Source organism: Solanum dulcamara, chromosome 11 (assembly GCF_947179165.1).
Source record: "Solanum dulcamara chromosome 11, daSolDulc1.2, whole genome shotgun sequence".
Lineage (NCBI taxonomy): Eukaryota > Viridiplantae > Streptophyta > Magnoliopsida > Solanales > Solanaceae > Solanum > Solanum dulcamara.
Genome location: NC_077247.1, coordinates 45893358 through 45908330, shown reverse-complemented (window position 1 = coordinate 45908330; position 14973 = coordinate 45893358). Strand labels below are relative to the sequence as shown.

The 14973-nt window shown below is 33.0% G+C and overlaps 2 protein-coding genes across 2 annotated transcripts; one reads left to right on the top strand and one right to left on the bottom strand.

Annotated features, from left to right (window-relative positions):
* Positions 1–1470: 1470 nt before the first annotated feature.
* On the top strand, positions 1471–6945 carry LOC129872918 (probable alpha,alpha-trehalose-phosphate synthase [UDP-forming] 7). The gene is made up of 4 exons (XM_055947871.1): positions 1471–1655; positions 1974–4146; positions 4235–4508; positions 5746–6945. The coding sequence occupies exons 2-4, from the start codon at positions 2165–2167 to the stop codon at positions 6043–6045; spliced, it is 2556 nt and encodes an 851-aa protein (XP_055803846.1). The 5' UTR covers positions 1471–1655; positions 1974–2164; the 3' UTR covers positions 6046–6945.
* A 2875-nt stretch (positions 6946–9820) lies between these two features.
* On the bottom strand, positions 9821–11980 carry LOC129874777 (protein GRAVITROPIC IN THE LIGHT 1). Its single transcript, XM_055950130.1, has one exon. It carries the CDS (start codon positions 11798–11800, stop codon positions 10430–10432), a length of 1371 nt encoding a protein of 456 aa, XP_055806105.1. The 5' UTR covers positions 11801–11980; the 3' UTR covers positions 9821–10429.
* Positions 11981–14973: the final 2993 nt, after the last annotated feature.

Here is a 14973-nt window from a genome sequence, read left to right as displayed (position 1 = left end):
ATATACGTATATTTTTTTTCTATTTTCGTGAAATATAAAAATTATTTTTAATAGACATATTACTTAAAAGAACAATGCAGTTACTAAATAATACTACTAATAAAGAAAGAGGATATGGGGCAAGGCCGCTACCCCTCCCGCCTAGAGAGGCGAGATCACACTTGAATATCACCTGCTAATCTTCTACTTTAATTTTCGATCTTCATATTTTCTTATCTAAAATCACGTACTTAGTACTCTGAAAGTGTTTCATGTCGTGTCTAATCACTTTCACCTCCACCCCTTCTACCTCATTATTTTTTCGACCTATCTCTTTCCTTTCATAACTTATGTCACAATCGGCTTCTCACACCTCCTCCTACAAAGTATGATTACATCATATGATCCAAATTAAAAAAAATAACAATAATGTGATAAAATATTTATGTCAATCATTTCTTAAAGCGTGTGTAAGTCTAAATATATGATAATTAAAAGTAAACAAATTTTTAAAAATAATTTGATTTTACTATTCATTCTATTGACTTTTACTTGTCATATTTGTACTTGACATATCAATTAAAAAGATAATAATTGATGTGACTATTTTACAATATTATTTCTATTAATTGATGTTTCGTATTATGTCTTGAAAAATGATTTGGATGATAAATAATTAATAATAAAGGTAAGCATGAATTTTTTTTTTTTTATGATATATTAAAAGTGAAAATTTATTTTTAAAATAGTAAACAAGTAAAATTGAGAAGAGAGAGCTAATTATTTATTTGGATTTCCATTTTATCATAAACACCCTCAAGTGATGGAGAAAACTTTTTTTGTCAAAAAGGGCAAAACAGAACATTAATACGCCTACCACATCACCAAACTCCCTGACCTCAAACGCCCCAACGAGAAAATTGCCGGCAACGTGTAGCCAAGTCGACATGTTGATGTCACGGATGACGCGTTTTCATTTACCAGGTCATTTCTCATGCCTTATCCGCTAACTACACCCTGGATATGCCACGTGGAATAATCTCCTGTCCCCACCTTAATCCCAATTTTTTTCATATTTTTATGCTTCGCATCCACAACAATCATCAACTCCCTCATTCATTTTCATCCACGAGTCTTATATTCTCATATATAAATATGTCTTTTAACTTGATTTCAATTAATATTTATCTTTAATTTTTGATATTTACAACATAAACTTAAATTTATATAAAATTAAATAAATAAATACACATGACAATTTATATATGGTACAGTATTCACAAGTCTATTACAACATTAAGAAAAATAAAATCAGCGCGTGACATAAAAGACAACTAAGCCTGCCATTTGTCCTGGCAAGGCGGAAAAAAAAAAAGGCCAGTTGGCATAAGTACGCGTCTGCTGGCCGACCTTATCCTCTTTTAATTTTTTCCCCCATATTTTGGTTTGTAGTTTATAGTTTTAATGAAAGGAAAAGTAAATTAACATTGATAGAAAGAGAGGGTATGAAAGATGAATATATATATATATATATAAAAATATATATGTATAGAGAGAGAAAGAAAGAGTAAGAGAGACTAAACCCTAGATTTCATTCTGACTGAAAGCAGAGTGTTTTGTATTTTGACCAACAAAAAGCTTTGTTACATCAATTTTTTCCGTCATTATATACAAAGGTTAGTGATTAAAGTTTTCATTTTTTGAACATTTTATTAGTGTTAATGTTGTTTTACGTAATATTAATTATGTGAAAAGAAAAAAAAAATTGCTAATGGAGTTGTCAAACACCACCTGCATGTATGGTGATTATTAGGTATAGGTTGGATTTGATCTTGTTTCGTTCAAAGATTGAGTTTTTCACTATATTTAGCATACGGGTTTCTGTTTTATTGCTTGGATCCTATTCCAGTTTGATGTTTTTGCAACTATTTGCTTCTCTTTTTCAAGTTTAATGAGTTTATTTTGATTCTTGGATTATACCCATTTTTTTTCAGATCCTTTTGAATTGTACTCCGTCTGATAATCAAGAACAGGCTATTGGGTTTGGTTGGGTGTGATACATTCTGAGGAAGTTATTTTGATATATGTGGTTTTAGTTTGTTGAAGAGAAAAAAAGGTTTCTGTTTGACCTGTCTTCTTATTTGAGGATCTTGCTGAAGGAGTTTTTGCAAAAAGGCTTGTAAAGATGATGTCCAAATCGTATACCAACTTGTTAGATCTTGCATCTGGGAATTTCCCGGTGATGGGGCGCGAGAAGAAGCGGCTGCCACGGGTAATGACAGTTGCTGGAGTTATTTCTGAGCTCGATGATGATCAAGCTAATAGTGTTACATCAGATGTTCCATCATCAATTGTTGTAGATCGAATAATTATTGTGGCTAATCAGCTCCCTGTAAAAGCTAAGCGTAGGTCGGATAATAAAGGATGGAGTTTTAGTTTGGATGAGGATTCATTGTTGTTGCACATAAAAGATGGTTTGCCTGATGATATGGAAGTTATCTATGTTGGTTCTTTGAAGGTTGAGGTTGATTCAAGCGAACAGGATGATGTTTCACAGTTACTGCTGGATAGGTTTAAATGTGTTCCTGCTTTTCTCCCTCCACACATCTTATCTAAATATTATCATGGTTTCTGCAAACAGCATTTATGGCCGCTTTTCCATTATATGCTTCCGTACTCTGCCAGTCATGGCAGTCGATTTGATCGGTCATGGTGGGAGGCATATGTTGCAGCAAACAAGATATTTTCCCAGAAGGTGATTGAGGTGATAAATCCCGAGGATGATTATGTCTGGATCCATGATTATCATCTAATGGTTTTACCTACATTCTTGCGTAGGCGTTTCAATCGGCTGCGAATGGGGTTCTTTCTGCATAGCCCTTTTCCTTCATCAGAGATATATAGGACTCTTCCAGTGAGAGAAGAAATCCTCAAGGCCCTACTGAATTCTGACTTGATTGGTTTCCATACATTCGATTATGCACGGCATTTCCTATCCTGCTGTAGTCGTATGTTGGGATTAGAGTATCAGTCAAAGAGGGGTTACATTGGGCTTGAATACTTCGGACGGATAGTGGGGATCAAGATTATGCCAGTTGGGATACACATGGGGCAGATTGAAACTGTCCTTCAACTAGCTGATAAAGCGTCGAGAGTTGGAGAACTTAAGCAACAGTTTGAAGGTAAAACTGTTTTACTTGGTGTTGATGATATGGACATTTTCAAAGGTGTCAATTTGAAACTTCTTGCATTGGACGAAATGTTAAAACAGCATCCGAAGTGGCAGGGAAGGGCAGTGCTGGTACAGATTGCTAATCCAGCTCGAGGAAAAGGAAAAGATATTGAGGAAATACAAGAAGAAATACAAACAAGCATCAAAAGAATCAATGACAATTTTAGACAGCCTGGTTATGAACCTATCGTGTTTATTGATCGCCCAGTTTCTCTTAGTGAACGGACTGCCTATTACTCTGTTGCTGAGTGTGTAGTTGTAACAGCTGTAAGAGATGGCATGAACCTTACTCCGTATGAATACATTGTGTGTAGGCAGGGCATCCCTGGTTCAGACTGTACTACAGAGTCCAATGGTCTGAAAAGCAGCATGCTAGTAGTGTCTGAGTTCATTGGATGTTCTCCTTCACTAAGTGGTGCTATACGTGTTAACCCATGGAATGTGGAAGCAACTGCAGAAGCAATGAATGAGGCAATCTCAATGGCTGATGCTGAGAAGGTGTTGCGCCATGAGAAGCATTATAAGTATGTAAGCACACATGACGTAGCTTATTGGTCAAGAAGCTTCTTCCAGGATCTGGAAAGAACTTGCAGAGACCATTTTAGGCGACGTTGCTGGGGTATAGGTCTGAGCTTCGGTTTTAGGGTTGTAGCACTTGATCCTAATTTTAAAAAGCTGTCTATCGACACTATTGTTTCTGCTTACTCAAAAGCCAAAAATCGGGCAATATTGTTGGATTATGATGGCACTCTCATGCCTCAAACAGCCATCAATAAGGTCCCTAGTCCCGAAGTTATTTCAATTGTTAACTCGCTTTGTGATGATGAAAGAAATACTGTGTTTCTCGTGAGTGGACGAGGAAGGGATAGTTTAGGCCAGTGGTTTTCTCCATGTGAGAAACTTGGCATTGCTGCGGAACATGGATACTTCTTAAGGTATTCTTGGAACAAGCTTATTCTCATTTTGTGTCTATTTGTCATATCTCGTATGTCAGTATGTACTAATTGTCTTTATCTCTACCAGGTGGTGTGCTGATAAAGAATGGGAAGTGGTTGGGCAGAGCAACGATTTCCAGTGGATGCAGATTGCTGAACCTGTTATGAGGCAGTATACAGAAGCTACAGACGGGTCTTACATTGAAACAAAAGAGAGTGCTCTTGTTTGGCATCATCGTGATGCAGATCTTGGTTTTGGGTCTTGCCAAGCAAAAGAGATGTTAGATCATCTTGAAAGTGTGCTTGCAAATGAGCCTGTTGCTGTGAAGAGTGGGCAGTTCATTGTTGAAGTTAAGCCACAGGTGCGGTATCTCCTAACCTTTGCATTTGTCTCTAGTTTTTTGGATGAACATTATTTGATGTCTAAAATATAGTCCATTCATCCATTGGATCTGCTCTAATCTCCAGCATATATACTGAGTACTTATTTGGTCCTCTATCTTGACTTGCATTATAATTCTTTTGTTTATGGGATGTTATATACTGAGTAGCTGTATTTTCTTATAAGAAAAGTAGGTATGATCAGACTGTTTATGAAGTGGCTTTGCTGATTCTAGATGAATGTAGACATCAAAAGCTGCTTCATTCAAATATATTCAAAAAATTTGAATGTCATATTTCATGAAAGTAGTTAAAGGTGATGGTTGAAATATTTTTTTGGAGTTGGTGTTTTAATTGTGAAGTTTTTGAACTGTCAACCAAGAAAGTGCAACTGTTAGTTTGGACACAGTCAAACAGATGATAATTACTGTCAACTAAGTTAAACTATTCATTTGTAAGGAGGTTTAGAACAGAAGTAAGTAGACACCTCGTTGCTCTTTTTGGCTCTGTTTGTCATATTGAAGCCAGGCATGAGAGTTACCATGTCAAATAAAGCAATTTATCGGACGTTTGTGGATTTTGCCAAGTCACTCTTGGTTTGATTCATAATTTCTGATGGATTATTACACAACTGCAGGAAATAAAATTTTATCTATTAGATATATGCCTCGATTAAATCACTATATAATTCCAGCACAATGCCAAGTAGGTAGGGAATATATTATTCTCATTTTGAAATACTCCCTCCGTTTCATTTTACTTGACCCTTATACTAATATAGATTTTTCTTTTTACCTGTCCATTTTAGCAAATCAAGAAAAAATTATTAGTTTCTTCTGATTCTATCCTTGTCCTCATATAACTACATAAGGTACTTGTAGTCACCATTATTAATAAGGTTAGTTTAGTACAATAAACTACTAATAAATATTTTCTCAAAGGGGAGTGTCAATTCAACATGGGCCAAGTAAAATGAAATGGCGGGAGTAACAAGAATACAAACAACCATGTTCCTAATCCATGTACTTCTCAATCAGAAATTTTTAGTAAAATATATTGTTGAGAAGGATGGCTTGTTTACTTTCCATAATATTCTTCTTGCTATACCTGTATTCTCTTTTCTACCTGTTTTATCGCATGCACATCCATGTGACCTTATCTAGTTTCTGTTGCTGACTCCAGTTTTATCTAAACTTTTAATTTTTGCGACAATTCCAGGGAGTCAGTAAAGGTTTAGTTGCAGAGAAAATTTTCACAACAATGGCTGACAGTGTCCGGCAGGCTGATTTCGTGCTGTGTGTAGGTGATGATAGGTCTGACGAGGACATGTTTGAGATTATTGGAAATGCAATAAATAGTGGTATACTTTCTGCAAGCACAGAAGTGTATGCTTGCACAGTAGGACAAAAGCCAAGTAAAGCCAAATATTATCTTGATGACACAACAGAAGTTAGAACCATGCTTCATGCTCTTGCCGAGGAATCCACTCCTCCACCTTCATCAGAAATTGTAACATGAAGCTCTGTTTGGAGTATATCCTTTCATGTTTTCTTGTCTGAGTGCCCTTCTCATTGACTCAACCCTTTGAAGTTGTGCAAAGAAATAACATTAGAGCTTGTACTGACATGTGACTCATATTACATTATTACTCTCAAAGAATGAATGGAGAGGTATTGTACAGAATTCTTTGTCAGATGGCCAGTCCAAGCAGCATCAACCTAAAATTAGGCTTATCTTCTTCGAGAGACCATTGACTCATGGGGGTGAGATTTAATTGATCCCAAATGTTCCAAACCCAGAAGCACTGCTGGCCAACTGGTTACATATGTGTGAAGTTGACTCTGAAGGGAGAGCTATGCCAAATGGTAATCTTCATAGCCTTCAGAAACTATATACGTGCTGCGCTTGTTAAATACATACCCTTAATCAAGTTCTTTTAAGAAGGCTGCACCTCAGTTTCTTGCCTTGCATGTGGCAAGATGGAGCATTGATTGTCAACGACTCATAACTTGCATTATTAGATCAACTGTAAACAGGTGATTTTTCTTCTCTTTTACTTCATTTTTCTAAGGATCCTTCTTTTTCTATCTAGGAGTGAGGATATTGTTGTTTGGATACACCAATTTTATTGGATTCTCATAATTGTAAATGCTATAGAAATTTACCCTCTCTTTCTTCCTTATGATAAGAATTCTAAACTAAATTTCGTAGCCTCTACGACAAACCTGGTGATTGTTAATAGTGACATCAATGACAGTATTTGTAGTCCATCAAGTGCAAGTTTGCAGAACAAAGATAAATGTCTGATTTAGTTGTACTAAACTTTCAGTGGTGATCAAACTTTATTCTGTATTGCTCCCTACAGCACAAACATTTGATTCCTAATCTTTGTATCATGAAGATGGAAGTTTTTATCTAGATTTGTGTGCATCAGCTGTTTTTTAGTTCTTTCTTTAATCAGTCCATATTTTTCTTGTTGGTGAGCTAGACGCTCTACTCTCTCTCTCTCTCTCTCTCTCCCTCTCTCTCTCTGTCGCAACTCATGGTCAAATGGCTTCCGATGTGAGTTTTTATCTTCTCTATGTAGTACTGTAAGAACTGAGGTTACTTGTCCTACTTAAGCTATTTAAGGAGGGAGTCGAGAGAGAGAGTGGTAGCTCCTTATGCGGTGACCTTTCTTTAGTTTTGGCTTTCCTGCAGGCTGCAATCCCTCCCCTCATTTTTGATTCTCATCTTTTCATTTAGTTTATACCCATTATTGAGCAAATCGAGAGAGGGGAACAAAAACAAGACATAACAAAACAATCTTACAGTTTCATGCATATGCTGTTGTCGGGACTTATTGTGGTTATGTAGCATGATTTATGATTTTTCTCTGAAGGAGTTATAAGGTGCCTGTTATTATGGATCATAGCAACTAATCTGATTAGGTGGCTACCTTTTTTTCCACTATATTTTTATATGAATTACATTTGATTGGGATAGGCTTAAAGCTTTTGGGTTAGTTTCAAACTTTTGTTCCTGTGTTTTTTTCTATCTAGTTTTGCATAATGAGAAAGGGTCAAAATTATTCTTTAATATATTAGAAATGACTCAAAAATGTTTCTTTCACTTATTGGATCAATCATGAGCTTATGATGGATAGAGGGCACTTTTGAGTTCATTCTATTACGGCAAGTGCATTTTTTATCCAAATAGATGGAACGAGGACATTTTTTATCCTTTTCTGTTAGCTTAATTACCCTCTCCTCTCTGGTTTGGTAGTACATCGATTATGCCTTTATGTTTTATTACTATTTGCTTAGATCATCTGTGTTCTTATTTTCTCTCATGTTTCAAATTGTATGAATCTTTTCTATTTTGGGACATCTTGAAATATTTGACACCAATCATATAAAAGTACTGCTTTATAAATTCCACATCACTGAAGTTGGAATAGTCTAATCAAATTTAAGTTTTAAACTTGAAATTATCTTTTTCCAAATTGACCTTCAATCGTGAAGAAAAGGTTGGACAATTTTGTTATAATTTTAACATCTCTCTCATTTTAAATTCATACTATTCCTTCATACACTTGTTTTTTTAATGTTCTTTATGAAGTGTCACAGCCCTTACTAAATACATTTCCCTTTCTTGGTCATTTCTACAATTCAAGTTGTATAAATGATGTAAGTTCTATTGTTAGTAAGTACAAATTTGGCTAACATTTACATAATTTTGCATTTCTTCAACAATTTTTAAGTAAATATTTATTTAAAGGTGCATATCAAAGATGTTGAAATTAAATTAAGAATTCTCGCATTCGAGTGAAGTTTTATAAAATATAGGAGGTAACCTATAATCTTATCAAATTCAAGGGAGATATTCTAAATACTAAATAAGTACATGTATAGGAGAAATAATAAAGAAAGGGGCACGACATGCGAAATTATTATTATTTATTTTCTGAATCAAATAGTAATAGTTTGATAACACTAGTATCTTATATATATAATTTCACAAATAGCTATTAAGAGTATTTTAATTATGCTCCTTAGCTACAGTTTGTCTAATTACACTCCATAGCTGTAGTTTCGTTTTCTATGGGCATTATCCTTTGAATAATTCGCTGTCAATACACAAATATAATAAATATATACAAATTTTATATTTATACAGTTAAGAATTTTTCAGAACTTATACCAATCAAATAGATCAACATGATAATTATATACAAGTTAGCATAAACATATACAAATTCTGAATTTATACAAGTAAGAGCCGAATCATACAAATTCTAGACATGGACCACGTAATAATGATTGTAAGTTAGTGGCAAATGGTAATTTAATTAAACTATAGCTATATTAATTAATTAACTAGTATACATTTGCTTATCCGCTTAATTTTTCCTTCTTTAAGATCAACAATTCAGTCATAATTTTACAATCCAAGATCACCCATTGTTGCTAAATTCTACCATTTTGTTGTAATAAATAAAGGAAATGCAAAAACCAAAAACTTAATTAAAAAACAAATGAGAAAAGCACCCGTGAATCTGTTTTGTAAATATTTGTATTGTACATATATATGCCATTTCCTTTTCACTGTGTTGTGGTGTCCCCTTTGCCTGAGAAATAAGAATCATTTCTCCCAAATACTTCTGACAATAACTTCAATGATTTTTGGTACATGCATCATCCACATCATACTACTATTCAATTTGCACATCTTGCTGCTAACAATTACTAGAATTTTTACTAACTCAAATTCTTGCTCATAACATATTAATATTATAAATTTAAAAAAAATTAAAACTAATGACTATATATATATATATATATCAACCCCAAATCGAGGAGCAGAGGTTGATTTAAGGCAAATTATGTGTTCAACTTAAATCAAATATATTTCTTATATATAAATAAATTATTCATTTCGAACTTAGTGACTTCAAATTTGCCTAGGGATGTGTGATCCCAGGGAGGGAATATTGTTAGATTCATATTAGTATATTTTATAAACATCGTAGATGTTCATTTTAGACAAGATCTATCAACTCTTTTTGTCTTTGCCGAAAAGATTGAACTAGTGTACATTACACACTTCACCTTTTTGTTTGTTTTGTTTTACCACATACGTTCAATACTCGTATTAAGGCTAAGGTATTTCCGAATGCAGCATTTTTATTCATTTTCCTACCTGAATCGTCTTTGGAAAATTGGAATTATTCATTTGTAAATAAGTTGTTACTTCATAGTAGAGAAAAATTGTGTGCAAGTTACTTAGATCCAAATTCAAAGATACCATTGCATAATACTAATATTCATTTTATATATTAAATAGTACTACTTTAGCTAATTTTTTTATACACATTATAATGTCATATGCAAGTTGCAGGCATATGTCTGTCATTCTTTAACGTACAATAGGAGGAATAAACAACATTTTAGCTATTTTGTAATGCAGAAAAGAAGGGTCCCACCATGCCCCTTTCTACTTTTGATATACCAAAGAAACAAAGACGTATACTAGTTGGGCCCACAAACTGACTGAGCCTACTTTGCCTTTTGTCTCACCGCCCAATCTTTCTGCACTATACTCCAAACGATCCAGTTCACAATTTCAAAAAGCCCTGAACCACTTTCACTACGTGGGCCCAAAAGCCCACTTATACTTTGGGACCAAGGCCCATCACTTTCCAATAGATAATCCGTACCGCGTCAACCTCACGCGCCTCCCTCATTGGCAATAGGTATGTATGTCTGTGCTGTGTAAATTGTTTGATCAACTCATTTTTATTGAAAGGAAGTTTGGTAGCTGATCCAACCATTTACACGCTGTGGGAGGAAGGGAGATCCACCACTTGAGGTGGCGCGTGGTGATTAGAGCGAGTGGGGAGTTTTCAGCTAATATTTTATCATTAGTGCTTGGCCGGAGGAGTGATCGGAGATAAATATACCTGACTTTGAACTACCGTTTGACCGACTTTAAACCCTGGTACCACCGTGAACGCCACCTTGAACTCGCCGCCGGCGACGGAGAAAATCTCGTCTGTGACGCTTTCCATGTAGACCTCAGAGAATCTAGAGTTCTTCCGAACTTGAAAAATGCTAACTTGTTGATCAAAAGAGAATGCTAAGCAATGCAAAAGCCACACGCGCCTCCCCATCTCACTAAAAACCTTGAAGAATTCTGTTTCCGGGAACTCGCCGGAGTTCACAAGTTTCCTCTGGTTCAAGTTCCCGGAGAAGGAAAACTCCATTTTTGGATGAACCAAATGAAGATATTTGGCCTTCAAGAATTTCCCAAACAGAGAAGAAGGGTTCTGCTTGAGAAAAGGAGCAACATTCACAGATTTTAACTTCTTGAACTGATCGAAGAAGAAATTCCGGCGTTGCGTCACACCGGAAAATAAAGAATCGTCATTCTGAACAGAAAACGTAGGCTCGTTAAACCCACTGAAAATCTCCCTGCAAACAAAAGATTCAAAAGAAAAAGCCCTGTGATTGCTCTTCTGGAAAATGACACCAATTTGGATAGATTTCGTAGCAGCATCTATATCCCAATTTGCAGACTCCATTTCCCGAATCAAGAACTTGACAAAATTGCGAATAGATCTCAAGGCATAGTGCAAAACCATGATGAAATCTTTAGGATTTACATCTGAAAATTTGACATTATCAAGAATGGAGAATGATCCACTGGCATTGAGCTTTCTTTCGAGTGATTTGTTGTTGTGAATGGTTTCTTGTAGCTCCTTTTGTAGAGAAGATATGTTGTACCCTTTGGATTCAATTTCTCCCTGCATTTTCTTCATGGTGATTTCATACGTTTTCATGACAGATTGCTGTTCTTGAATCTCAGCAAGCATTAAAGTTACATGGGGTGGTGAAGAATCAATTTGGTTTTTGAGATAACTGTGTTTGAGCTCAGATAAAGCTTTGAGTTCATCCACCACAGCTTGATCTGCAACTTGAATAGCTTCACTATCATAAGGGAACTGAGCCAACTGAAGCTCAGCATAAGCAGCTTTAACAGAGGAAACGGTAGCAAAAAGCTTAGCAACAAAAGCCTCCATAACAGCTCTATTCTTGGTATGCTCTTTACACTCTTCAATTTCTTCTTTGTCAAAGTGCTGTGACTCACAACACCTAAGCTTTTCTTGAGGTATGAGTAGGCAAAACCCATTGTTGGAAAAAGGTTTTGAGGAGTTTTTCCTATGGATTACTCTCTGAAATGTCTTAGCTAGCCTGCTTTTACTAGGAGCTGGAGCTGGTCTCACAGAGTCCATTTTGATTTGCTGAAAAAGAGTGGGCAAAATAAGTGATTTTAGGACATGAAAGATGGAGTCTTGGAAGTGTGAACTGAAGAAAGAAAGGAAAAGGGTGTACTGAAAAAGTGTTGTAAGGAGGAAATAAGCAGAGGGATAAGGAGGGAAAAACAGAGCCCCTTTTGTTTGACTCAAGGTTGAAGATAAGGAAAATGGAAGTTGGATGGTAAAAGCCAAGATTTGGCGCGAGAGAGAGAAATAGGAACACTAATTATTGTGCATTTGGAGACTTAAATATAAGCTAAAATAAAAAAGTTTTTTTTTAAGATAAATATTTTTGCATCAAAGGAAAAATAAACTCATCCAACCACCCTTGAAATAATTTGCTGGTCATTTAAGTGACTGAAATAGAAGAGTGTATATTTAAAGCAAAGATTTCTAAAATCATTCATGTATACAATATTACTTTCTCTTTCATGGATTCTTCTTCAGCACAAGTCTCACCTATCATCTAATGATTTTGCAAGAATATTCTGACGATTTACTATTTGATCTCAACATTTTTAGTGCTAAATTTTTTTCATCCGTTTAGTCGTAATTATTTCAACGTGTGGTGTATACAATGATATATCCAGTAAAATTATATAATATAAAAAAGATAGAGTGTACGTAAATATTATCGCTAGTCCATAAAAGTAGAGAAATCCTCAATTTAAATATAACAAATCTAGCTCGTGGAGGTAGAGAGACGATCCATTCAAATATAACAAATCTAAGTACAAAAAAAGAAAAAAAAATATTGAAGGAATCATAATAACTAAACAAAAAAAATAGCGCAAAGCTTACGAGAAAGAAACAAAACCAACAAAATATTTTGACAATCAAAACATTATAAATAACAAATTCATTTCAAATTTTTGAGGGGTTAATGTTCATTCATTTATTAATTCGATCAATTTTGACTCTATCAATTCAATTTATTTAAATTTTCAAGTTAATTTATATTTTTTTAATGTGATAGAATATATATAAATACAATAGAAGAAAATATTAAATAAATTATAAAAAAATAAATATAAAATCAAAACTAATACGATGTTCATTGTTTAATCCATTTTAACTCAATTTATTTCAACTCAAATAATTATAATCCATATATATAATAATTCAATTTATTTTTATCTGTCAAAATTACTTCAATCTACCGTTTTAACACACATTTAATATATAGCAAGTGTATAATAAATTATACTAGTACATTTTATTATGATTTTCTCTTTTTCACTGTGCGAATGCGTTAGGATAATATTGTCTACAATTATAAGTGAAAGTGTAAAGTAGGTGGTAGACACTGTTTAATAATGTGGGGTCCAGTTAATGAATCCAGCCCAAATACCCCAAAAGAAAAAAGGACATTACAAATTTCATTTTATATTTTATTCATTTTATTATACATAGTTATTTAAAATTTTATTTAGTTATTTATTAAATTTAAAATAAAAATTAATCACGATATTCTCGTTTTCCCTTATAGTTAATACATTTTGAAAAATTACACAAATTTATAAATTTCAAAATAATAAAAAAGGAAGGAATAAAGATTAAAATTAATAAACTTACTCAGTTTAATTTATAATTTTTTAAAGAACATAAGAGAAAAGTGAATAACTAATATAAAATCATAAAAATATTGGGTTCTATTATACGGACCTTGTTTGAGTTGAGGCGTGAGAGAGGGGCCTCCAAGTTAGTTGGTGGGGGTACTTAAGAATCTATAATTCATGTCCTTCTGTATATCAAACTGGCAACAACTATCTCTGATTAGATTACTCAACTTTGATTAGAGGTTTTAAGAGTAGTAATCTAAATTAGTCACTTAATTTATAATATTTTTTTTTATTTAATTTATGTAACATTATTTAACTTGATATAGAATAGACGTTTTTAAAATTTTTAAAATTTTAAAGTTAAAAATGACATATTTATTAAGAAGAAAAATGTATCACCGTATTGAGCAAAAGTAAAAGAAAATACTAATAATATAGGCAACTAGGCAAGTTATAGATTACTACTGATTAATGGTACATTGACATTATTCTGAGTTTTAAAGAAATAGTGCAATACAATAAAGCGGTGGCGAACATTTTATTCTATTCTAGATAGTTCTTTGAACCATCTGATACGAATCGTGATATTGTTTTTAATAAATTTAATGACACTTACCACAATATAATTAATGTATATATTGCCGTTTTCTCTGAAACACATCTTTGATGCTGAGAGTATAATAATACATCACAAAAGATGCACCATAGTAAATGAAGTTATTGTTTTCTTAGATATTTCAATTTTGAATATTAAATATTAAAAAGAAAATTGAATTAATAGTTATATACTTTATTAAATGTATATTTAAATTATGAGAAGTTTTAATTATCTTATTAAATATGAATTTTTTGAATTATTTGTTCCTTAATATGCCACGTGATTTTAAAAAATTATTTTATTTCAATTTATATGACTCGCTTTCATTTTAAGTAAATTTCAAGAAGAATAACACATTTTTATATTTAGTAAAAAAATTAGTTTTGGAATTATTTGCCCCCCTAAAATACCACATGATTTTAAAAAAATACTTTGTTTTAATTTATATGACTCGCTTTCCTTTTAAGTAAATTCCAAAATGAGTAACACATTTTTATATTTATTAAAAAATTAACTTTAAATTTTTCATTTTATCCCTAATAAAATAATTATTGCCAAACAAATATTTATGACTTATTTTAGACCACATTTTTCTTAAACTTTATTTCAAGTCAAACTACACTACATAAACAGGAACGGAAATAATTTTTTTACCAAATATAAAAATGTTTTTTTTGGGGAATTTACTAAAAAAGAAATCGAATCATATAAATTGAAACAAAGTAATTTTTTAAAATCATGTGACATTTTAGGGGGACAGATAATTTCAAAAACATTTTTTTTCTAAATATAAAAATGTCTTATTCTTTTTGAAATTTACTTAAAAGAAAAGCGAATCATATAAATTGAAACAAAGTAATTTTTTAAATTCATGGGGCATATTAGGAGGCAGATAATTTCAATAATTCAAGTTTGAGGGGGTAATTAAGACTTCTAATAATTTAGAGGGGTGAATAGTTCTAAAAAAATTTATTTGAATAGGTAATTAA